The sequence below is a fragment of the Pseudorca crassidens genome, chromosome 19 (assembly GCF_039906515.1).
Source record: "Pseudorca crassidens isolate mPseCra1 chromosome 19, mPseCra1.hap1, whole genome shotgun sequence".
Classification (NCBI taxonomy): Eukaryota; Metazoa; Chordata; class Mammalia; order Artiodactyla; family Delphinidae; genus Pseudorca; species Pseudorca crassidens.
In genome coordinates this window covers 18,171,478-18,196,926 of record NC_090314.1, presented here as the reverse complement: position 1 = coordinate 18,196,926, position 25,449 = coordinate 18,171,478, and the positions used below count along the sequence as shown (strand labels likewise).

At 57.5% G+C, this 25,449-nt stretch overlaps 1 protein-coding gene across 11 annotated transcripts in view; it reads right to left on the bottom strand.

Annotated features, from left to right (window-relative positions):
• MYO18A (myosin XVIIIA) overlaps positions 1–25,449 on the bottom strand; it is a 95,503-nt gene that overhangs the window by 35,334 nt on the left and 34,720 nt on the right. For 8 of the 11 annotated variants that reach the window (XM_067714586.1, XM_067714587.1, XM_067714593.1 and 5 more), the window contains exons 3-17: positions 12,021–12,164; positions 9,926–10,013; positions 9,618–9,724; positions 9,327–9,503; positions 8,753–8,966; positions 8,340–8,482; positions 7,640–7,740; positions 6,716–6,779; positions 6,358–6,502; positions 4,728–4,739; positions 3,943–4,119; positions 3,634–3,724; positions 3,183–3,375; positions 2,253–2,339; positions 62–203 (exon numbers count right to left, since the gene is read on the bottom strand). In XM_067714586.1, coding sequence (XP_067570687.1) covers positions 62–203; positions 2,253–2,339; positions 3,183–3,375; positions 3,634–3,724; positions 3,943–4,119; positions 4,728–4,739; positions 6,358–6,502; positions 6,716–6,779; positions 7,640–7,740; positions 8,340–8,482; positions 8,753–8,966; positions 9,327–9,503; positions 9,618–9,724; positions 9,926–10,013; positions 12,021–12,164 — 1,885 coding nt within the window. The remainder of the gene's footprint in view (positions 1–61; positions 204–2,252; positions 2,340–3,182; positions 3,376–3,633; positions 3,725–3,942; positions 4,120–4,727; positions 4,740–6,357; positions 6,503–6,715; positions 6,780–7,639; positions 7,741–8,339; positions 8,483–8,752; positions 8,967–9,326; positions 9,504–9,617; positions 9,725–9,925; positions 10,014–12,020; positions 12,165–25,449) is intronic. The other 3 variants (XM_067714590.1, XM_067714594.1, XM_067714592.1) reach the window with 2 other exon arrangements.

Sequence of the window (25,449 nt, the reverse complement as noted above, 5' to 3'; positions counted from 1 at the left end):
ATACATAAATGGGTTCTCAGGAGAGGAAGCAGAGGAGCTGCCCTCCAGGGGTACCACCTACCTTTTCGGTCACCTTCCTGGGGGCCATAGTAGGAGAAAAGGCGCTCCAGGAGGTCGTCCTCAGTGGCCCCTGGCACCAGCACCTCCTCTTCCAACAACCATAGCAGGCCCTTCGCCTCATCCGTGTGGGCCAGTGAGCGAACCTATGCAGAAGGAAAGAAATCCCGCAGTGTCACATGGAGCAGTGTGAAGGGGGCTAGGACCTGTGGTCCCGACCGCACACCATAAACATGCTACACAGATACACACGCTACAGCTCCTGCCACTCATGGCTGACATTCTGTGGAGCAGGTGGCCAGCAAGGAGAAAGAGGGGCCAGAAAGAGATCAGAGAGAGAAGCCCACAGCACAATATGATTCCTGGGACCTGTGTCCTAAGTCCCCAGAGACTGAAGGCTTCTTATTGACGCCCAGAGCCTCTCCTCCATCCTCAACCCCTTGGAGATCAGGGGGGCTTGGGTGAGCCCCGCGTTGCCCTCACTCTCTGGGCATCACCTCCCACGCAGATAAAAGGAGATGAGGTCTTTAAGGCCCTGAGCACAGGGCATGGCCCAAAGGAAGCTGTCAACAAGAGACAGCGGTGATTAATCCTGGTTCCCCGCCCGAGAGGGGAGAACCCAGAGAGGGCTCAGAGCACTGCAGGTGGGGTCACTACAGGGTCCTAAACTCAAGTGCCAAAAGCCTAAGACAGCTGACTTAATGGCTGTGGCAGCCAACATGGGCAGAGCTGGGGCGCCTGGAGAGCAGGTGTCCCCATCTAAAGGGAACAGCCACCACTCAGGAGCAGCCAACTGCTGTCCCGGAAGAACGGTGGCCTAGTGTCGGCAAATCCTCCAGCTTTTCAAGAGAAGGTGGAAATACTGAATTCTGATGTCTAATTCCCCACGCAAGCCAAACAACCAAGGGTGAAGGTGCCTTTTTTACGGAATTCCCAGGTCTTCCTTGGGCAAGGAGGACTCTGGCCTGGCCTCTAGGAACTGGGGACAAGAGAAGTCAGAGAAGTACCCTTTTCCCTCTCTGACCCAAGCTGCCCAAGGGAGTCTGTGTGCTGACCAGGAGGACACAGAAGGTGGCCGAGGACCGATGGGCAACTAAGGCCCCCGAGCAGCTGGAGCTGTACGGCAGGAATGAGCAAGAAGCCACTGGATGGTGAGTGGCAGGCTGGGCACTGAGGGGCCCCCGTGCCCAGAGGTGGAGCTGCCCGATGCCAAGGCCCATCAGAAAGGGGAGAGCAAAGGAGGGAAGGGATGGCCAAGCCCCATTCAAACACACTGTCTGACCCACCGCTGCTGCTAAGCCAGCCGGGTCAGCTTGCCCACACCTCCTGGGAACGGCAAAGGCTCTCGGGGGAGGCCTTGGCAGGGGCCTAGGTGTCAGGAAGAAAAGCCAGCTTCCCTGGGGAGATGTGGGACTTGGGCACTTTAAGCCCTTGTCTCAGGGGGACGCTCGCTCTCCCGGGGCCCCACCCCCTGGGCCAGGGCCTTCCCGCAGGGAGGCGGGGGAGAGAGAGGTGGGACTCAAAGCAGAGGAGGGAGATCAGCAGCCTGGCAAAAATGCCAATTCTCCAATAAAGCGCCTTATGCAGCTTCCCTAATTGAAGACAATGGCCAAATGCCAGGCGCTCGCCGGGCAGCCAGTCCCCCAGGCGGCAAGGTGCCCAAGACGCTTGCCCAAAGGGTGACAAGGCCCGTCCCCAGACTGAGCGGCGAGGACTCACACCCACACAGCCCCTCAGTGGGCATTTTATATCTGGGTACTGTTTCTGTGTTTGGGTGAATGCCACCTCCTCGCCCTGCTCTGCTAGGCTGCACCGGTCCTCCGCTTGGGGACGATGGGAGGGGATGACTGTGTCCTCTGGGTCCAGCCAGGCCCTCACCACTGAGGAGGTGGTAACAGGGCTCCTGGCAGACACACCGGAGGCACGGCTGGGACAGGGCCTGAGCTCAGACACCCGTGGCAGGTGCTCCCCACTGCACCAGGGCAGAAAGAAGTACCACCTTCCCGGCCAGACTGGCTGGCAGCTGAGTGAAAGGGCGCACAGCTCGGAAGCGCTTGGTGTCTGGGCCTGACTGCTGGGCCCCCCAGCCCATCGTGTCCCCACGCAGCAGCAGCTCATATGGGGAGGGCTCTACCAAGGGAGAGGAATGGGAAGGGCAAGAAAAGGCCAGCCCAGGCCCTCCCTGGAATTCCTACCAGGGACTGATGGGAGGCCTGGTCCACGGCGGCCACGGAGTCACCTGTGGCTGGCTCCAGGTCGTCAAACGCCAGCTCGATGTTCTCCTAGGAGGGAAGGTGGGGAGGTAGTGAGCACGGGGCCGTGTGTGGGGTGCAGCCCTAGGAGCAGGCCAGGTGGGGACGCTGGGGTCAGCAAGTCCAATGTCCCATCCGGGCAGGAGCTCCCCTCCAACAGCCCGACTGACAGATGCTCACCACCTCTCAAGGCACCGCATCGTGTCTTCGGACAGCTAACCTTCTCCTAACCTCCTTTTACAGCGAGCTAAAGTCACGTACACACTCCTGTTACTCCCACCTGCTGATCAGGCTGCGTGGAGTTAGCCCACTCTCGATTTCACACACTCATCCTTGAAATACTTGAAGACAACCGTCATTTTCCTCCTGAATCTTCTCTCACCCAAGATAAATATTCTCCCCAGCTCGTTCAGCTCACCTCCACTTGAGGTAGGATTTCCAGATCCATCCGGGACACCCTTTTATGGGGGCAGAGGGCCTAAGTAATCAGTCACCATACCAACAGCTCAGGAGACAGGGAAGGCCAGGCCCGACACACGTGGAGGCAGGAACTGCACGGTGGCAGTTCACAGGGCCTAGGCAGGTGCCTTGAAGGTGGGCAGAGAGGGGCTCCCAGGGACCCTGAATGCATCTTGGGCTTCTTGGAGAGCAAACTCTCCATAAAGAAAGAACGTAGCCTGGGCAGGAAAAGCGTCCTGCTCCAGAGACCACAGGGGGACATAAAGTCAGAGAGTAAAGGGCTGGGAAGGGAGCAGCCAGAAGGGAAGGGGTACCTTGCTGCATCCACAGATGCCTCCCCCCCCGCACTGAGGGTGCCAAGGCCAGAAGGTGAGCCTGGGGGCGTTAGGCGGCAGGGGCAAGGTCAAGCGCTACCTCCTTGTATCTTTCCAACTCCTGCGCAAAGGTGCGCTCATGGAAGAGCCTCTGCAGCCGGTCCTGGGTGTAGTTGTGGCACAGCTCCTCAAAGGAGGCCCCGCGGGCCGACCCACCCTGCTCAGGGTTCTGGAAGCCGGGAGTGTCCACAATCATCATAGAGCAGAGTGAGTGCTGGCTGGACTTGAGAGCCCTTCACAGGGAGAGCCTGGGTCAGAGCTGCCCAGGGCAGTGCCCCCGGTGCCCAGGTAGCTCACTCCGCCCCCATCCCCATCCCCACCCAGGTGCCCAGGACCCGTGGGGAGGACGTGCCTCTCCTGCCTGCAGGGACAGTGAGCTCTCTGCTGGTGGAGGATGGCTCTGCCTCGGCAATCACACAAGCCCAAAGGCATCAACCCCACCTTCGTCAAGGCAGCAAGATGAGAGCTCCTAGGCCCTGCCTGGCACTCACCTGTTCACCAAGGAGATGAGAAGCGTGAAGAGTTCGCTGTAGAGGCCGGACGCCATGCCCTCCAAGCACTCCAGTGCACTCAGTTTGGGGCCTGTGGGCAGGAGGGTCAGTTCTATCTCCAGGTCCCTGGGACTCCCCACCTGGGTGTGCTCCCTACCCACCCAGGCCAAGGCAGCATGGGGCCCTGGGGCTGGGCCTCTCCCTCTAATGGGAGCATCTATTCACCTCAGGAGTTTGCCCACCCCAGAGATGGCAACGAGCCCAGGAAGAGGCCTCCAATCACATCCAGCAGCTAAGGGGCTCGGGTACCTGTGCCGTCCCCCAGGCTGCTCTCCTCGGGACCCTGGCGGAAGGAGGTGGAGCGCTGCAGGGTGCCGCCCTGGTGCTGGTGCTTGAAGATGGCCGAGGAGAGCTCTTCCAGGCTGCAGCCCAGCAGGTACGCGGCCTTCTGGGCCCACTCGTGGCGGGCAAACTGCCTGCGCCCAGCTATGGGGTAGAAAAAAGGACCTGACGTCGTGGGTCTTCCTCCTTAGACTGTTTGCTGACCACTGTGCCCTTCAGCTCCCTTGCGCCCATAGCACTAGGGAGCAGGCATCTTCCAGAGGGAAAAAAACGAGCCCTGATGACACCAGCAGGGCTTCAGGCAAAACAGGAAGAGCCAGCAGCTGCCAGCGCTTCCTGTGTCCCTTGGGGTTGGAGAGAACGAGCAGGTCCTAAAAGAGGAGGTAACTCCACACTGCGGCCACCAGAGGGCTCCCAATCAGCTGCAAAAACCCCTTTAGAGGGCTTGGCTCCAGGCGCCAACGTGGGGAAGGACAGAGCATGAGCCAGCCCACCTAGGATGAACACAGAACTGCCTGTGCCTGGTGGGGGAGTATCAGGAGAGCACTGGCGTCTCCCCCTTCCTTGAACGCATTAGGACCCTCCCGAATGCGTCCGCCAGGCGAGACCGCAAACATCCACGGTGGCCCAACAGTGGAGAGGCGAGAAAAAACTGCGGGGGAGAGGGAACAGCCCACGCGGGCAGACGCGCCTCAGCCGACACGTGTCTAATCGCGGCAATTAGGGAAAGCTAACAAGAAACAAGGTTTTACCTTCGGCAGCTTCTGTAAGGCAAAGGACCAGCATGCAGCATGCAAAGAAAAACAGCATGTTAGCAAACAGTCATCAGCTGAGCCTGCCAGGCCCAGTGGAAGGGCCCGTGGGGGTGGGGCTTTGGAAAGATGAGCAGGAGAGAAAACACAACCCCATTCAGACTCAGAAACACAAAAACACACACGCGTGCGCGCGCACACTCACAGCCTCAAAGGAGTATGTTTATGGATGTGATCACACTGACACACAAGGGAAGAGACCTGCAAAGACTTTCTATCACACACACATGTGCACACACACACACACACACACACCCCGCCGAAAATACTGGAAGCTCTGAGGAGGTAACAGACACTGCTCAACAAGGTCCACGTACTGACGCACCCAGAGCTCTCCACCTGCAGGCAGCGCTGAGTAGGGTTACAGGAAACCTGCACTGTTACCTCCTTGGAGTGAAAGAACTTCCTCAAGACACAGCCACACAGCCACCCACCTGCCCACCTACAAGTGTGGAGACAACTTCTTTAACTCAGAGTCTGCTTCCTCTTTGGCAGGGATGTAACCTGCTGGGATCATAAGGAACCTAACACCCAGACGCATGTTCCTCCATGCACCCGCCCACCCTCCCACCCACCAGCGCTTCCTCACTCCTGCTGACAGCCTGGGGCCCTTCACATCCCAGAGGAAGATGAAGCCAATGCCCAAGGTGCTGTTCAGAAGCAGCATCCCTTTCCCTGAACCGGAGGAGAAAGGGGTGAAGAGGAGCTCAGAGCACCTGACCGTCAATGGAATCTCAGAGGAAGGCAAAGGAGCTCTTCCAAGCCAGACCAAGCTCCAGCCCTTCACAAGACCCCAAGCACTGATGCTGAAGCTGCAGCCCATTCAATACCACGGTGCCTGCTGCCCCCTAGTGGCCTCTACCCTGACATGCAAGAGGAAGAGGCACCTACTACCAAACCAGTGGAGAGAAGGGAAGACTGAGGGAAAACTGGCCTTGGGAAGCCCCAGGAAGCAACACACCCTTCCCCACATAAGCCCCATGGAGGGCATCCTGAGAGATTCCAGGATCTGAATGCAAAACAGGTAGAAGCAGCTATTCCTGGGACTCTGAGAAGCCCCACTGCCAGTAAGCACCCTCTCCACCCTCAACCCTGGGGCTTCTCCCAGGCCAGTGTCCTCTGCTATGATAGAACAAGCCCAGCCCCCAGAGAGAGCCCAGGGCAAGCACCAAGAGGGGGCAAGGTGGCCCCTACACCCCAGGACGGGGTCAAGGTCAGTTACCCGCTTGCTCCTCGGGGGCCTCTGTCAGAAAGGGAACAAGAAGGAGAGTTATTCCAGGGGGACTGCTCTGAATTCGTGCCCTTCTCTTTCCTCTCAGCCTCCAACCCCCAAGCCCCCTGCTCTTCACAGCGCGCCCGGTCACTGCCACCTCAGTCCAGGCCTCTGACCATCCTTAGCAGAGATGCTTCTCCGGGGGTTTGGAGACTTCTGCTCTGATGAAGGGGACGGGGAAGAGGCACAAGCCAAAGAGGGGTGTCTGATGACAGGTGTGTCTGCGCTGGGCCAGGACAAACTGGGAGTGGACTGGGCCCCCACCAGCTCTCCCAGGTGACCCGCTAGGCCCGTTACCTTTGGTGGCGCCTGCAGCCCCCAGGTGGTAGATGGCAGCCAGGATGAGCCAGCAGGCTTTCTGCTCATCGGGGGAGATGCCCAGCACCTTCATGGCCGCCTGGAGCTTGCTGAACTGCTGAGCCGCCTTCTGCTTCTCCTCAGGCTGCAGCGACAGATGGGCACACTGGCAGCAGATCTCAGAGGGGCTGTCCCTCTGGTATCTCCCATGCTGCTGGAGCATCAGGGCGGCCAAGCTAGAGGACAGCCGCCCGGCCTGGGCTGGGCTCCTGCTACTCCCATGAGGCAGTCCAGGACATTCCAAGCTTCTCCGACCCCAAGGCCCAGGGCTGCCCACCCGTCCCCAGAGGCCCCTCACCTTGGCCAGTGGTACAATCCCAAACACATTGTTCTCTGCCAAGTGGTTCAAGTGGAGCTCTGTCCTAGGGGTACAAACGAGGCATCAGCACAGCGCTTGGTCCCCACGCCAAGTCCATCTCCCTGCCGGGCTGGAGACAGAGACTCCGCTTCCAGACTCAGTTCTGTCTGCCCATCATGCCCTCCTGTCAGGCCAGCTGCTACGGCCTTTCCTAATTGGCCTGGACACCAGGCCAGAGCACTGGCCTCCCTAGGACAGGTCACAGACAGGCCCTGGTGAGAGTGTCCAGACAGACCCCTGGAAGAGAGCAGGCAATCTGCCTGAAGGGTGAGTCCAGCCAGGACTGAGACCGTGCCCTCAGTGACAAAGAGAGCTCAAGACAACAGTGCCCTGGGCTGCTTGCTCAGCCTTATCATTTATCCTCTTCTCAGTGGACACAGACAGCAAGCCCGAAGGTCTAAGGGAGGAGCCTGGCGGAGGAGCCAACGTGGATGCAGGGAGGCCAGCATAGAGGGCACTGGAAAAGGCTCGGGCTTTTGGCCCCTGTGTGGACTCAAACACCTGCTCAGCCCCATACTAGCTGTGTAACTGCGGGCAAGCCTCTGACCACCTGCATCTCGGTGTGCTTTCCTCTCCAGATCTGGCTTCCCAGGAGCACAGATCCTAGCTAGGCCCTGGGAACGCTGAAGGGTCAATGGTGCCCCTCACATATAGCCAGGTCCCCCATGCCCGGGGCCAGGGAGCTCCCGCCGGGCAGGGCCTATGGCTCATTCATCTCGCCATCCCCAGGGCCTAGCTCAGAGCCTAACACATGGCAGGCGTGAAAGAAACAACCGGCATGGGATGCAATCAACTGGCAAAGCCCAGGAGCTGTCAGTGGTGGGAGCCCAGAGCACCCTCCTTGTTCCCTCTGTCCCGTCTCACCTGAGGGTACCATCCCCGCAGGCCAGCAGGTAGTAGAAGATATTGAACGTGGCCTCACCGGCTGGGCGTCGTGCCACACGCAGCTTCTCCAGAAGCATCGTCTGTGGCACAGCATAGAGGGTATGTGGGCAAGGAGGCAGTGCCAGGTCAAGCTTCTCCCACCCACACCAGAAAGAACCAGGCCCATGGGAGCGAGCGGCTGCATCTGATTCTCCAGGTGCTCAACCAGCGGCCAGATCACCTCATGGTCAAACCTGGGGCAGACACCAGAGCCAGGGAAGAACACAGGCCCTGCCACCCCGCCCAGCCTCCAGGCACAGTCTTCCTGGGGAGCTGGACACTTTGTGGTGAGAGACTTCATTAGCATGGAAGGGAATCAGCCTCAGCTGGGCCTTACTTTACTGACAGGCCAGTCCTGCCTGGGTGAATCAGCCTGAGAGAAACCCCCGAGCAGGGGCCAGGGCCCCAACTAGGGTGTGGGCAACCCCAGGACGGGCAGGAAGCTGAGCCGTGCCCCATCCAGGGCAGGAGGCACAGGGGGCAGAATGTGGAGGCTCAGGGCAAAGTAGGCCAGCCCTGCCGGGCCCAGGGTCCATTTCGTTAGGGAAGAATCCCAGGAAAATGAGGTGCAGGGGAGAGTCTGATTTCTAGGGCGTGAAATCAGGCAGCCAATCTCTTACCACCCTGAGTGTCCCCCCACCTGAATGGAGGCTGAGGCCACCTGGCCGGCTTGGTCAAAGTCCAGGGAGAGGATCTGGGAGAAGCGGGTGGCGTTGCCGTTCATGATGGTGGGGCTGTTCCCAAAGGCTTCCAGGAGGGTGTACAGAGCCTGCCACTTGTCCACTGCAGAAGACAGGCCCAGGGCCCATCAGGAAAGCCACGGGCAGCTTGCCCCCAGCCACAGGCTCCAGAGGCCCAGGGCGAATGGGAGGCCCATCCCATGGCTGCTCCTCCAGCACCCGAAGGCCCAGGTACTTAGACAAGACTGCTGAGGATCGAGGGGCTTTGTGGACACGGAGAGGCCAGGGAGAAGAAGAACTGGCACCTCGGCGGGGCCTCCATCCCCACACCCCTCTCCAGCCCATTCTGTTTCCCCAGCTGCCCCTGCCTCACCAGAAAACACCTTATTCCCGCTGGTGCCTGCGATGGTGGCCAAATATTGCACCAGATGCTGGCAGCTGGTGGTCTTGCCACTGCCACTACTGCCCAGGAGGATGATGGACTGGTCCTGACGGCTCATCAGCATTGCCCTGTATGCGGTCTGAGCCACGGCATAGATGTGGGGGGCCATGTCCTCCCGCCGACACCCCTTGAACATGTGCATCACCTTGGGCGCGAGAGGGACGGAAGGAAGGGATAGGCGCTCTTAGCTGGCTCCACACGGACAGCCCTCACCCCCAAGGCCCACATCTTTCTGGGCTTTTCACTCCAGGGGAGCCAGAAGGTTCTGAGGCTAAGGTCACGCATGGAAATGCAGATACCAGCCCAGTCCTGGCCTCTGTGAGGTCGGGGGAGGGCCTTCTGTCTCCACCCCTTGAAATGACTCCTCTTCCCAAGGCCACTGTGAGAGTGGACAGGAGCCCCGTGGGATGCCAAGGGGAAGGGGTGGAGTCGGGGAAAGTGGGCAGGGGGGAGGGGATAGAGGGGGCGGTCTGTGGGGCCACGTGGTAGCTGAGGGGGGCTGCACCTTCTCCGAGTACACAGCGGGGGCCCCCCGGGGGCTGAGGACCAGCAGGCTGGGGCCGGCGTACGTGTGCAGCAGGCTGGCGCCATAGCGCTGGCGCAGCGTGTGCAGGACGCTGGACTCATTGAGGTACACCAGCGAGGCCAGATCCTCCAGACGGTCGCAGGAGGGAGCATTAGCCTGTGTGACAGGACAGGCGGGCGGGCACTGAGGAACAGATCCAGTCTGCTCTGCCAGCGGACAGCCTGCCCAGCCCGGCCCCCCTCCTGTGCCCTCCACCAGCCTCCTGCAAACCTTCTCTACGTCATCCTCGTCCACATCCAGGATGGCTCCATCATGGTCTAGCTTCACGCGCACCTTCCCCTCGGGCAAGCTGAGCTCCTTGGATTTGAGCTGAGTGGCTGCAGAGCAGGGACAGACAGACAGACATGGGCCCGGGAAGCCGTGGCAGCCTTCTTTGGGCCCTTCATGGTCCTGCCTTCTCCCCACTGTATCACCAGCCTCTCCTTGCTCACCACTCAGGCCTCTCCAGACCCAGAGGCCCACCCACCACCCAGCCCTGAAACCAGAGAGGCCCAGGCCCTGGGTCTCCCCAGACTCACCCAGTGAGAAGCCATCCTTATGGACCAGCCACACCTTCTCTGTCTCATACCAGGCCTCCTCAGCTGCGATCTGCTCTTCTGTCTTCACCTATCAGAGGGAGGGGAAGAATAAAGAGTCAGACCCTGTTCTGGAAAGCAGACAAGGACAGCAGGAGAGAGGAGACATGTGAGGGGAAGGGCTTCCGGATGAGCCACTGGGCGAGGGGGACAGGTGGGTGGCAGACACAGAACGGGAGACATCAGAGATATCAAAGGAAGAAGCTGGGGAAGCCAGGAGCTGGTGGCGGGTGGTCCTGAGGAGCCCTGAGGACAAGGACACAGAGCTGGGGACCCTGACAGCCCTGAGGGTCTGGAAAGACAGGGACACATGGAGTATGTGCCTAGGAGAGAGCAGATCCCAGGAGAGCAAATCAGCAGCCACCCTCTTGCTCCCTCCCTGCAAAGACTGTATGATCAGTACCCCGAGCCTCCAGCCCTCACCCTGGGCCACAGCTGCTGTGACCTTACAGGCCTGGCTTCTCCATTCACCCACCTAATAGGCCCTCCTTCACCAAGCTGGGAAAGGGCGTTTCCTCAAGATCTGAGAATGTCTTCCAAGGGCTTCAGTACAACATGATGGGTGAGTCCTAGCCTTGACACTGGTCTTCCCTCCAGAGGATGCTCTCTTGGGCAGGGGCAGTGCCCAGATGCACATGCTAGCCTCCCTGCTCCCCCTCCGTGCCTCCTCAGAAGGAGCACAGACCCATGGGGACGTGCTAAGGCCATACAGGGGCATGAAGCAGCATGGCCAGGGACATGAGGCAGGGGCAGGGGTAGCAGTGCTCTGTCAAATACAGGAAGAGACTTGAATGCCACATGGATGGGCATGGGAATGGGTATAAAGGGGCTGGGAGCCCCCAGAAGCCCAGGTGGTCACCGATCAGGAAGAAGCATTCACGGGCAATGTCAGGGTGTAGGGTTGCCAAACCTGGCACCCCTAAGAGACCTGAGCTGGTCAGCAATGGTGCCTGGGGGAGCTGGGCAAACAGGAGCGGGGCCTGGCCCCCATGGCCCATCAGGCTCCTTTTGTCATGTGGGCAACGGGGCAGCAGGGTCATCCAGTGTCCTTTGGTGGGTGGACGGTCACCCCCCACATGAGCAGCCCCCAAGCTAGCCCCATCCCCCAACTCTCTGGGGATCCCCAGCTGCGAGGTACAGTTAGTCTCCTAGGGTCCCCCACCCTCATGAAACCGACCTGGGGCCAAGGCGTAGACACTGCTCTGTGATACTGACCCCCTGGGTGAGGGATTGGAAAGGACAAGAAACAATAATAACAAATACGTTATTTGTTACATTTCTTGGAGCTGAAAGAAAAAAGATCTGGGTTCTACTCCCAGGTTGGATTCTGGCTTCAGATAACTCCCTCTCCCTCGCTGACAGCCCTTCTGGGCTATAGAGTCAGAAGGCTGACTTACACAGCAGGCTCCAGACTTTGCATATCATGGGCCAGTGAAATTACCCCTCAAATAGGAGGATCACTATGGGGCTGTCAACGTTTTCAGTGAAGACATCCAAAAAAGGCTAGTTCTTTATATGTGAAAAAATTAACTTTATAAAACAAAATTCCTTCTTTTTTTCAAATCATGAGACAGGGGAGCCTTTGTCTTGAATGGGCATGTTGTATGGGTCCAGGGTTTGGAGACTGATGAATAAGGTGACATCAAAGGACCATGGCCTCCAGCTAGTTCCTTTAGAGCTAATCTGAAGACAGGTTCCCATATTGGCCAGCAGGGGGAGACAGAGGATGCGCAGCTTCAGGCTTCAGAGTGGGGAGCGGGTGGGGGTGGGGGTGGTAGGGGTTCAGCCTTTCCAGCTTTCTCTACCCAGAGGGAGCAGAATTGAAACACCTAGAAACCAAAGCTCTGGCCAGGCCCTTGGGCTTCTGTGGCTAAGAACCATGCGCCACAGAGGCCAAACTGAGTGGCGACCCTCAGTCTAGACACTCCTCCAGGGCCTGACACAGAGCTGCCCCATGTCCAGCTCCCGGCACTGCCTCCCCCAGGGGTCCCCCCAGATACCACGTGAGGTGGGAGCCAGAAGGGGAAAGAGGCCTTACACTCCAGCACAAGGCCCGGGCACAGACGCCAGCCCAGGTACCGGCCGGGGGTGGCAGGTGGTCACCAGAGGAAGCGGAGGGCTCCTGAGGGGGGCAGGAGTACCCTACCTGGCTGTGGGCAGGAGAGGCGGCCTCAGGGTCCAGCTACCAGCAGCAAGCAAAGAAGAGAGAGAGAAGAAGAGGGGTGAAGACAAGCAGGCCGTTGGCATGTCCCCTTCAGCAAGCACCCGGGGCCAAGTGGAGGGGAGAGGGGCGTAGCACCAGGAGGTGGACGGTAGGAGGGCTGGCCCGGCAGGTGTACTGTACCTAGTCAAGGAGAGGCCAGGCCGGGAAGGAGAGGCCCTGCTTAGTGAAGAAACACTTGGTACCGTCAGACTCCTCAGAGGAGATGCTCTGATAAGTCATTCCCTGCGGCAGGAGCGAGCCGCTCTGCCTCAGGCTACAGTCCCTCCTGGGCTGGCCATCCAGTCCATTCTGAATTACCCTCCTCTTCTGTGTTGCCAGACCAGACCACCTCACCACACCCAGGGCCTGGGACCCCTGGGAGCCTCTGGCCTTATCTCCAGGGCATTTCCCAGCCCAGCTCCCCTGTAGCCACCGGACCCCCGTACAGGCTGCCCCTGGCCTCCAGACACACACCCAAGGGTGCCACTCCTCAGGCCAAGGGCGGCCCTTCAGAGCTGTCACCCCTGCCTAGCTCATCAAACAGGACCACCAGCAGCCCCAAGCCTAGGACCCCTTCCTCAGACTCCCACTGCACCCCTGCACCACTCCCACCCCATGGCAAGCAGAGGTAGCACCACCCATCCAGGTCCACCTGCCAACTGCCCAAGAACCAGGGGACTGTGGACAGACCCGGTGGCCAGCCTCGACCTCCCCATCTTTGTCTGGTTACTTAAAGGCCTTTCTGGAGAGGAAGAGGAGTCAGCCAGGCCTTGGACCTTGCCTGTTAGAAATGGGCAAGGAGTTAACAGGCCCCACCTGGGACTGGAGAGCCAGGGCATCAAGAAAGGGGAGTGTCTTCTCCCTGCCTCGCACCCACGAGGCCCTGGAACCAAGATACGCCCTCCGGGGCAAGAGACTGGGGCCAGAGAAGGGGCTGGATCTCTAGCCAGAGGGGTCCCTCCCACAGGTTCCCTGGAGGAACAGGCCTCACTGTGCGCAGACCCTCCACAGTGCCCTTCTCTCATTTCTCCAAATGGGAAGCCCATGTGAGGGCCCCCAGGCCTCCAGGGAGCCACACTTCCACTGTCAGGTGGGCCTACACACACAGACACACACAGTCTGGCCAGCAGCCCCAGCAAAGAGGAGACCAGGGACTGGCAACCACACGTGAGAGGCGGCATTACAGGAGCTGCGAAGATCCTCTCAAGCCGCTGGTGGGCCTCCTCTGCGGGGGTCAGCTGGACGTCGGGGGCAGCTCCTGCCTAAAGGTCAAACCACTATTAGTCCCGGCCTGGGGAACTGGGGGCACAGCACACCAAGCTTCTAGCTCAGGAAGCCACTGGGATCCCCGTGGGTTAGTGGAATAGGGTCAGGGAGGCAAGCCGGGCACCAATTTGAGTTTTTAAGCTCTCAGATGAGAATAAAAACAGGTGCCTGGGAGTTCTAGGGTTAATTCTTCCCACCACTTTAACCATTCCAGCACCAGGACGGCCTGTTCTCACACGCATCCTCTGGCCCCTGCCCTGGGCCCAGGCGACAGGTGGCTGAACTCCAGGTTGGGGCCCATCTCAGCCCCAACTCCACCAGAGTGAGAGGCAGAGGGACAGGGAGCCATAGGGAAGGTAGCCGGCCCAGGAACGGGCGCGTGACGCTCTCTGGCTCCTTGGAGGTTCTTCTTAGGGGCTAGTGGTTCGCCTCACACCAAGACGCCCCTGCCAACTCCTGTGTGCCAGGAGGTCCCTTCCCTGATGCGGAGTGGGCCAGGAGGGGTGAGGGAAGCTGCCGCCTGCTCTCTTCTAAGTTCTGCAAAGCCCGGGAAGAATGGAATGGGGAGCAGGGCGAGTCTGAGACCTTAGGAATCCTAGCAGGCAGCAGGCAGAGAGGAGGGCCTCTAGGGCCTGGGAGACAGGACAGGTCTTTAGGTGGTCCCCTGCCCCACTTCCCCCGACTGTACCCTTTCAGCCAGAAGGAGCACGCAGGAGCACAGAGAAGCAGTAGTGAGACTTGACGCGTCGCTCCACCCACCCACCCACCCAACTCCTGAGGCCCCAGAAGGGTCCACAAAATGGGAAAGCTTGAAGAGAAATGCCCCCCAACCCAAGGACCAGCCAAGCAGGCATGCCTTCCAAGGGAAAGGGCTGGACAGATCATCCTTGGCCCTCCCCTGTGCCTCTCAGCCTCCTGTCCCACCCAGAGGGCACTTTGTGGACAGACAGGACCGCCGATACAAAGGGGACCCACTGTGCTCCTCCGCCACCCAGGCCCAGAGCTCCTCAAGAGTCCTGCTGCCAGAGGGACAGCTGGCCAGGCCTGAAGAAGTAGTGATGGCGATGATGGTACCAATAAGCACTGTTACCAGCATCACTACGGATGCTACCGTTTACGGAGCACACACCACACCAGGGATCAGGCTCAGAGCATTCATTCCCTGTATCCTTTCTAATGCTCACAGCAACACTTCAAAGTAGGTATTATCCCTTATTTGCAATTCTAAAATCCAAAAAGCCCTCCAAAACAAAAGACTTTTCCTAACGGTTTTGGTGGCAAAACCTGACTGTTTAATCCACCCCCCCCCCCCCCCGCCTGCAGCATGAACATTCATAATTTTCCTGTGGGAATATTAATGTGTTTGGTCACGAGTTGCTGCTCATTATGTACATTGCATGACAGTCTCAAATATAAAAAATCGCTAATTTCCAAAATACTTCTGGCCCAGGGGCTTCAGAGGAGGGATGGTAGACCTATGTGATCCCCACAGGACAGATGAAGGCTCAGAGATGCTGAGGTCCCACAGGAGTGAGTGGCTGGGGATGGGATGTGAGCACAGGCCACCTGACCCCAGAAATTCTGTCTTTCTACCCTCTCACTGATCTGCTAAGACTCTGATCCTCAAGTTGGGATCTGGAGCCCCAAGCTGATGCCATGTAGCTGGGGGCCAGGCCCCAACTCCCTGGCAAGTGTGGAAGAGCAGCAGCATGCAGTTAACGGGTCCCCTGGGTTCTGGCATTCGGTGAAGGAAAGCCGTGCAGCCCTGCCATCGGCACGTGGCCCGGGCCCAGCTTCGCCGTCATGCGGGGCCTGTGGAAGAGCCTTGGGAAAGCTGGCTGCCAGTCCTCAGGTGAGGGTGGTAAGGGAGGGTCAGAGGTTAGTGACACACTCAGGTACCTCCTGCTGCACGTCAGGGGCTGGTGACTTGTTCTGTTGCAATCCAGTGAGGTTTGACTTGAGGTTCGGGTCGGCGGAGCCTGGGGCCGCCAGCTCTTCCGACTGGGCTGGGGAGCCTAGCTTCTCTGAGGCGTCCACTGTCTCTGGGGAGACTGGTTTCCCCGAGGAGCCTGGCTCCTGGCTGGAGGGCTTCTCCCCCTTCCCGGGAGCCTGCCTGCTACGTGGCCTGTGGTCCTTGCCCCTGCCCCGAGACATCAGGCTCCGCAGGCCCACGGAGAGCTCATCCTTGGCGGCCTCCTTCTCTGCTTCGGACTTCGGCCGAGCAGGGGGAGTGGGAGTGGCTGTCTTTTCTCCCTTCCTGCCTCGAGCTGGGTGCTCAGGAGACCTGACCCCTCTGCCCGCAGGTTCCTTGGCGCTCCCAGGCTCCTCGCCAGGCAGCACCTTGCTCACCACCTTCCTCACTGCATTCGCCACCCTCTTCCGGGACAGGCCCTGGGCCTCCTCGCTGGGGCCTTCCGCTGAGGCAGTCCTCGGGCCGTTCATGGCGAGTGTGGATGCAGGGCTCTTGGCTCTCTGGGGAGTCTCTGAGGGTGCAGGGCTGGTGGAAGGCTGAGGACTCTTAGATGGGCCACTGCTGCCTTTTGAGCTGCCCTCTAGCTACAGTCACACAAATACAGGGAGACATTAGCATCAGCCCGTGTCCCTGCCCGCCCCACACAGAGGAAGTAAGAGGTGTTACCTCACATCTAGTCGTGGAACAGACCTTCCATTCATCCAACAAACACCACAAGCTCCAAGAGGCCGCCCCAGGAAGCCCTCTTTCCATCTTCCAGATAGAACAACTGCATCGAAGAGTTTGGCTTCTCTCTCCCATAAAGCACAGCAGGTCACCTGCTGTCCATCTCCAGGCTTAGCAAGGAGCGGTGAGAGGCCAGCACAGGGTGCCCAGAGGCCCATGAGGTACCCCAGAGTTACTGGCTTATGTCAGGACAGCAACTAAGCCCGGATCCCAGGAAGCCCGCTCCCTCACAGCCCAAACATAGCAGAGACGGAGCATGGTGAGGTCAAACACCAATTCCTATCATCAATCCTGGGCCTAACTCTGGGGCTTCCTGCCTTGGTGGTCCCTGGTCCTTCAATCACCCAACTTCCTCTGTAGTCAGACCCAGAGCCTGCCCATCCCAGTGAAAACCGTAGTTAGGAAGTAATTCTTGGCCCGCAGACATGCCAAGCCTCCTCCCTCCTCACTCCTCTGGGTTGAGGCCACTGTCTACCTCTCACCCACACCCTCCAGAGCTGCAGAAACCCAGTGCTGGCCCAGGAAGCTTCCACCTCAGCCTGCTTTCTGCCAGTCTCCCTGCAGTTTTCCTTGTGCAAACCTCTCAAGGGCTGGAGGCCTCCTAGCTCCCAGAGTGCACGTGGAGGAAGAGGTGGCAGCTGCAGCACTCAAGCGACCACAGCTCCACCCTGTCTAGGCTCAGCCAGCCTCTGGGCACCCAGGAGTCCACTGGAGATGCTAGCACACTCTGCCTGGTGGGGACCGTCTGCGGTCGCGAGGGACCGCCACTGGGCAGGCCCGGCTGGCTAATGGCAGGGCAGTTTCCTGCAAAGCCAAGCCACATGGCCTGGGAGAGCCAGGTCAACCTAGGGGCTCCTTGCTGGTCAGGCAGTGCCCTGCCACTAATGAGCTGTGCTTGAGTCCTCGTTCCCCAAACAGTGACCTTGGTTCTAGGGTATACCTGGCGGCCACCTCTGTTGAAATGCAGGAGGGCGCTCACAGAGCGGACAGACCTCTGGCTGCCGTGTGGACAGAGACCCACGTCCTGAGCAGAGCTGAGCCAAACGACCTCAGCCCAGGCCTCAGGTACAGGGTGGCCCTGCTGCAGGGGTGGGAAAGGGAGGCCTTGAAGGGGCCTCTTCCTCAACCTCTTGGGCCAAGAGTGTTCAGTGGCATGTCAGGGCCCTGCAGAGCTGCCGTGGCCCCAGCTGCTGGGCCTTACTCCCTGCCCCCCACTTCTGGCTTTCCTCCCATGCCTTCTAACTGAAGCTCATGTTGACAATGACAATGATGATGATGATAGTAACTGCTAACACTTAAACGGAGCTTATTATGTGCCAGGCAGTCTTCTAAGCACTTTACACATAATTTCCCCCCCAAATCTGGCATTCTCCAAGGCCCCTCCTTCACCAATCTCAAACATATCCCCTTGAAATCACCCTGACCTTGCAGCACTGCTTACAGATCAGGTGGAAGCCATAACACCTGGCTAATCAAATCTCCACTCAAGTAAGGGGTGTGTGTGGGGGGCGGGGGCAGGCACCACGTGGGGTAACGAAGTACAGATCTGTTTTGTGATCCAGCTCTGTTCCCGAGCCCTGGGCACTCCTGCCCGCTAGATCAACAGCAGCCCTCGCCTGACTACACATCTCTGGACCTGGCTATTCTAGAACCGTGTCCCCTCTCTTGCCTTAAAAGTGTCCAACTTTATTCAGGGTCTCTGTCCCAAGGCAGAATGACTTGGTGGGGGGGGGGTAGTGGCACTGCACGGCTGGGGCCTGCCTCTAGGTCACCCGCGCTGAGCAGCTGACAGGGTCTTGGGAAGAGACAGCAGCAGCTGCAGTGAAACCCCTCCCTGCCCTTGGCTTGTGCCACCCAGAGCAGGACGGACAGTCCCAACAGCTGAGCTCTCATTTGTCTGCCTAGGCCTCTCCAGCCCCAAAGAGTTCAGGAAACCAGAACTATAGGTAGGAACTAAAGAGGGGGCTTAGGGAGAGGCCCCCAACATGCCTTGGCATTGCCATCTCCTTCACACACACCAGGTTGGCATCACACATGCTGCACTTTGTCCCTTTACTGCAATTCCCTCTAGCCACCCCACACGGGAAGAGGCACCCTGCCGTGCCTGCCTGCTCCGTGGAACTGCCTCCCAGACTAGGCCTGGGCTTGTGGACACAACCCACCTGGACACACAACTCTCTCTCTCATACACACACACACACACACACACACACACACACAACACACACACACACACACACACACACACACACACACACACACACACACACACACACACGTCTAGGAGAAGCACTTACAGCCCCTTCCTCCTTGGCAGGAGGACCAGGCTTCGGCAGAGTTTTGTCCTCCTCTTTAACCTGAGGGAGCAGACAAAGAAGTCACTTTGCAGGTCAGAGGTCAGGGTGGGGAGACCCAGCACTAAAAGCACAGAAGGAAAACATCCAAGCAGTCGCTCTCTCTGAGAGGCAAGAGCTCCTGAGTGCTTGGGAGTCCTGGGCCTATGGACTTGAGCAACAGATAGCCTATCCTGGGGTCAAAATTGTCCAGTGACAACTTCAAGAATGAAGTCTCTGGGGGTGGTTAAAGCCAAGTACCCTTTGCCCTCAGTGACCAGCCACGTGACCCACCCAGGCTGCCTAAAGAGGTCCACCCATGAGGGCGACATCATGGCCTTGGTTACAGGGTAGAGAGAAACTACAAGAGCCATTCCCAGCTCAGACAGGAAGTGGTCTGAACAAGAGCCTCCCTGACCTAGGGACTGAGGAGGAGGGAATGACCCCAGCGTGGGGGGCCGGCTGGGCCAGCAGAGCTCAGTGTGGGGTAATAGGTGGTCCCTATCAGCCTGGCTCAGGCTTGCTTCTAGGTCCGTATGATTTCCCTCAGCACAGAGCCTGCGTGCCTTCCCAACCAGAGCGCTGAGCTCTGGCTGGAGGCAGGAAGTCGGGCAGAGGCGGGGATTCAGGAGGCCAGATAACTTCCCAACCTCAGACCCACAAAACTCTGCCAACCATGCAGCTGAGGGAGGCAACCCCAAGGTTCGGGGTGGGGCGTGGAGGAAGGAAAGATGCCTGGGCTCTGGGGTTTGTGCCCAGCCCGGGAGCTGGTTGGCCCAAGTCAGAGGGGAGGAGTAGAGTCAGGGCCAAAGGGCAGAGACCATAATATATCCGGAAAAAGGACAGACAATATGGCCGCTCTGATGGTTCTTTCAGCTCAGAGCCTGGCTCAGAACAGACCCAGAGGACCCGGCCTCAATTCTGGGAGAGGCTCCTCCCCTCCCCCTCACCAGCATCTCTTCCTCCAAAAGCTCAGGCAGTCCTCGTGGATTTCATTTCTCTTCTTTCCCCAGTCACTTAGGACTGTAGGAAAAAGACAGGTCTGCCACCAGCCCTACCCCATCCTCAGCATGACTCCTTCCCAGCACAGGGGGCAGGAGCATGGGAAGGTGTCCTTGATTCCTAATGGAAAAGATCCTTTGAAACTCATCCAAAATCATTTTAATCATCCACCTGGGGGGACTCTCCATTTGCAACCAGGGTCCATGGCTAATTTTGAGCTCTGATTAGCGGTGCCTGGGGCACTGACCAGCATGACAGCCGCTGCAGTGCTGAAGCTAAGAGCCCACAGAGCTTTTTACAATGGGCTCAAGCTTCAGCGTTAGTACACAGTGCCACGGCCAGAGGGAAAACGGCGATTACTCATCAGAGTGGACTCCACGACTTTAGAAATTAGGATTGGAGCGGAGAAAAGGATGGAGAGGAAAGGAAGAGAAGTGGGAGAGTCTAGGTCTGCACCTGCTGCCCCTACAAATGCCCATCACTGCCCACCCCACCCCCCGCACCATCACACCGTGCACGAGCTCCCAGACACACAGGTTAGAGGGACAGCAAGTGTTCACACCCAGACACACTCATTACTGCACGCAGTGCTGTTAGCTCGGGCTCAGGGATGGCCCAGATTCCAAGTCCACTCCGTGTCCTTCAGCAGCTCCAAATCTGTCCTCCTTCCACTGGCTCAAGCTTGGGACCTCAAGGGTCGCCCCCCCAGTGGCAAGGCATTGAGGGAAACAGCGGCTGCCCCCTGAAATGTGTGGGACACTAGACCTAGCTCTGAGCTCAGCTCTGGATTTAGCCGGAGGCTGACTCACTGCCCCACCCCCACCCGAAGGGTTCTGTCTGTTGTAGGTCATTGCCCAGCTGGGGACTGAGCACAGCACAAAGGCACGCCCAGGTCTGCAGCCTGAATCACCCTCTGGCCCCAGGTGGCCCACTGGCCTGGTTCCCCTCTCTTGGCTCCTCTCCCCCTATCCATCACAGCCCCCAGACTCGGGGAGACCCAGCTCTGAGGCCTCAGAGCCAAAGCCATTCCCAGCGGCCCCTTCATAGCAGCTCACATTCCCAGGGGTGAGTCAGAGCAGCAGCAGTGGGAAGGGTGTGAGGGGTTAACTTGGAGGGGCACCAGTGGGACAAAAGGCAGCTCAGCTCACCAGAGGTGGAGCTCAGGGGAGGAGCATGACTCAGCGCAGGAGCCCATCCAGACAGAAGAGTGAGTTCCTGGACCCCCTGGTCATTCTCCTCGGCCCCCAAATACACACACATGCCCCAACCCGTCTCTAGCTTCCAAAGCTCCCACTCCCACAAGCCAGTCTCCTGCCTGCACACACCATGCCAAGCACATAAGAAAAGCATAAAGAGTTTTGAAATACAACTTTCCTTTTGCTCCCAGAAGGCGAACCTTGATGAAAAGGCCATGGTGCCGAAAGTAGCCCGCACTCTGGGCCAGAGAAGAAATGGGGGGCAGGGTCTCCCAGGGACTTGGAGTCTTCCTAAAGGCCAGGACCTGCCGGGACAAAGACTGTGGGCAACAGGGGAAAGGAGGGATGCAGTGGAGGGGGAAGGATTACAAAGCTCAAAAGGTCAGAGAAGGAGTAAGGGATAAAATATTAGAGAAAAGAGAAGGCAAGGTAACGTACAGAACATCGACACAGCCCTTGGAAGCTGTGCGCCCTTGAATAAGCCACTTCACCTCTCTGGACCTCTCTGTGGAATTAGGGGATTGACTAGTCCAGGTGATGGTTAAAGTCCTTTCCAGGTCTGGCACCCTAGGAGGCTGGGTGGGTGGTGAGAGGCACGCAAGCCCTTAATTCAGTGAACCAAAGCTGCGGGCCTGGGAGCCAGGAGGGGATTAAGGAAGCTGCTCTAGGACTCCTGTGGCTTTGCCTTTTACCTGTAACTCACCAGCACCTGCCAGGGGCAAGAGGCCTGGAGCACTGCACAGCTGCCCCGTCTGGGGGTGAGAAACTAGAGCGGGTCCTCTTGAAATTCAACAGGCAGAACTGGCCTCAGCCCAGGGAGAGGCTTCATCTCAAGAATCCGTTCAAGTCAGTGGAGTTAAAAAAACTGGTTCATTCTTATTCTTACTTATCCTGAATGAATAGCGAAAAAACAGAGAATGTTTTGTTTTCAGTGAATTACTTTAAATTTGCTTTGTTGATGTTTCTATCCTATTATCCAGTTCATATGCTAGGCTTTGTTCTTTTTTTTGTGTTTTTTTTTTTAAGAAGATGTTGGGGGTAGGAGTTTATTAATTAATTAATTTATTTTTGCTGTGTTGCGTCTTCGTTTCTGTGCGAGGGCTTTCTCTAGTTGCGGCAAGCGGGGGGCCACTCTTCATCGCGGTGCGCGGGCCTCTCACTATCGCGGCCTCTCTTGTTGCAGAGCACAGGCTCCGGACGCACAGGCTCAGCAGTTGTGGCTCACGGGCCTAGTTGCTCTGCAGCATGTGGGATCCTCCCAGACCAGGGCTCGAACCCATGTCCCCTGCATTAGCAGGCAGATTCTCAACCACTGTGCCACCAGGGAAGCCCCAAGTTTGTTTGTTTGTTTAATTAACTCATTCGTTCTTTGATGTCCTGCTCCAGTTCTCCTGTGTGTCCAGAGAGCAGCCCATCAGCCTCCGGCTATACGGACACCAGGCCGTTCACACCTGGGCCTGTTCCTCATGAGCATCACTGAACGCAAACATAGGTTTTTCCCTGGAGGAAATTCTCTCTGTGGCTTCTGTGCAAAATTGCCTGGATCTTTCTCCTCTCTTCCTTATCACTAGATTTTAACTAAGATTTGCTTAGGATCAAGAATAACCTATCTTTGGGCTTCCCCAGTGGCGCAGTGGTTGAGAGTCCGCCTGCTGATGCAGGGGACACGGGTTCGTGCCCCAGTCCAGGAAGATCCCACATTCCGCCGAGTGGCTGGGCCCGTGAGCCATGGCCGCCGAGCCTGCGTGTCCGGAGCCTGTGCTCCGCAACGGGAGAGGCCACAGCAGTGAGAGGCCCGCGTACCGCAAAAAAAGAAAAAGAAGAATAATCTATCTTTATCCAATACAGAACAGGTAAGCAACACAGTCCCAAAGATGGTGGCCATATCTCTGGCACAGTCCCCTCAGAGCTGAGAACTTACGGTTCTCAGCAAGGGTGCCTGGGAGCCAGAGCCTCTCTTCCCTGACCTGTTCCATCTCTGGAGAGTTCAGACGTTTCCAGCAACATTAATTACTGAGTATGGAACATCTACAATGAGATGGGCCCCGTAAAAATATTTAAAGTATATTTTCGTACGTAAATCTTATGACAGCCTCGTGACGTGGGAATTATTATTATTCCCACTTTACTGATGAGGAGAAAGACTCAGAAAGAGATTAAGTCACAAAGCTGGTAAGTGATGGAGCTGGGATTTGAACCCAGGTGGCTCTGACTGCAAGCTTGTGCTGCTCCCTTGGAGGCCCCCCCTTTCTGCTATGTTAGGCGGGGTCAGAGGGGCTGAGTCATCCTTAGTAGCCAACTCTGGTTAAGATCTGCGTCCGCGTTGAGGTTCAGGGGGTCTGGGTCCAGCCACAGCATGGATCGATAATGTGGAGCTTACTAGCATTCAACGTGCCCAAACTGAGTTTCTGGACTTGCAAAGGAACCACGACCCTGCCATTCTCTGAGGCTCTGACCACCTCCTCCCTCTCTGGCACTTCTGGCCTCTTCTCTTCGGGGAAGGGAAGAGAAACCAATGCTCACCAAACACTCACTGTGGTATCTGGCACAGTGGTAGGCGCTTTACGCTGTCTCCTCCTCCAATCCTCACAAAAACCCACTTTCTAGGTAAGAAAACCGAGAAGGCGAGTACCTTGCTGAGGGCCCCCCAGCTGGTAAGTGGCAGCACTGGGATTCACACCTAGGATGGATCTTGGGGGGCTGTTTGTGTGTCTATAACACTCCCCGGACTGTGATTTCCTCACAGGCAGGACTCTGTTTTACTCATCATACTGTGGGCACTAAATAAATGTTTGCTGCCTGACGGTCCTGCAGTGGGGGTTCTCTGTACAAACCTCTTATTCCCATCTGGTCTCTTCTGTCAGCTGTAAACTACGGAGAATAAGACTTGTTGATCCTGATTCCCAGGGAGGTGGGGAAGACAAGGGAGGTATAATCTCTAAATGTAGCAAGAATAAGTAGATAGTAAACCCGATTGCCATGGGGATGAAGGGAGGGCAGGACACTCTGAAATTGCTTAGTAGCTCTTCCTGGAGCCAACAATAGCCATGAGATGCATCAGCCTCTGGCCTGGCTGTCCCACCTTCAGGAACGTATAAGCGACGAGCTGACTTAAAGAAAGGAAGAGAAAGAAAACCTCCACAGGCCGATACAAAAATGCACTGTCTATAATAGCCCTAAATTGGAGATAATTAACTCCCTAGAGTTAGGGAGGGGTTAGGTAAACTATGTTACTTCAGTACAATACACTGTTGTGTTGCCATTTAAACGAACAAATATGTGGACAATGTAACCATATGGAAAACTCCTCCTAAAAGAACAGTGATTCAAAAAAAAACTAGCACCTAAATAGAAAGCAAACAGTGATCCTAACAACCTTGTAAATTGTGCAAATTAGACATAATAGAGACATTTGGTATTTATTTTGTTATGTATTTGTCACTTACTATTTATTTCTCTTATAAAGATGGCTAAACAGTCAATAAAAAAGAAAAAGCAGAGGAGATAACAGCTAAAAGCATTTGTTCTCAAAGAGGAGAAATCCAAGAAATGTGCTAGGGACCCATCTACCCTCAGCCCCGAAGGCTTCCAAGGCTCAGGGGTCTGGGTCAGGCTGGGTTTTACCCTCTACATCGTGAGCAAGGACCATCCACCCTTCACTTATCATCCTCTGTGCCCCGCACAGGAGGGTACAGGTGCACAAATGCCCCCAGGGGGATCGTTCCACCCAGCAGGCACCCCTCAGGCATGGAGTGCTCAGCCTGGACAAGTGTATCACGGACATCCATGCCAGGTGTCCACCCACGGCAAGCCCCCGAGGGCAGTGGACACCCTGAGAAAGACTGCCTAGGGGAAGAGAAGATCCTGCTGCCTGTGGCCAAGGGAACGTGGCAGCTCTTCCCTCTACCAACTCGCACACACACGCTCCGGGCTTCTCATGGCATCCTCCTCTCTCTCCTTTCCCATTCGAACACAGAAGGGAGCTCCCACTTGACCCTATCCCTGCCAGTCCTAGCCTAGCACCGACTAATCTAAGGATGTGGAGGAGGATGAAGGTGCAGGGAAGAAATAACAGTAAGAACAGTTAGTCTTTCTTGAGCATTACTGAGTGCCAGGTACTGTGCTGAACGCTTTACACGCATTACCTCATTTAATCCTCACAACATCCCTCTGCAGTAGATACTAGGATGATTCCTACTTTACAAATGAGCAAAAGGAGGCTCAGAAATGACCTGCCCAAGGTCTCACAGCAGCGAGTGGCTGATTGGGACTTACGCCCAGGTCTGTCCTCCAGCAAGAACCTCAGAGGCTCATGTTAGGGGATGGAAGGAAGCCCTGCCCCCACCTCCCTTGGTTCACCTGTGCCATTGTCCTTCCATGACATCACCTGCCAGAGCAAGAGTTTGGGTAGAAAGCTGGGGTTTCCAGAGATGGCCTCTACCCCTCCAGCCACCCATGACTGGAATAAGCTTTATACAGAGCCGCTTGGGAGGGTTCTGCAGGGAGTGGCCTAAAGGCCATGCTGTCAGAGAAGAAAGGGGAGAAGAGCTTGGCAGGGACACCCTGGCCCCTTTGGTCCAGCCTCCAGCGAGAGCCCCCCCCCCGCACCCAGGGCGGAACAGAAAGTAGCCAAGCGCGCGGCCACTGTCGGCCAGGCCAGCCTAGAGGAAGCAGGTGCGCTGGGATGGCTTCCTGCTGCCACTGCAGTTGCAGAAGGCCCGGGCTTCCTCCTCCAACGGCCAGACCTGCTGGAGGCCCCCCCTTCTCTG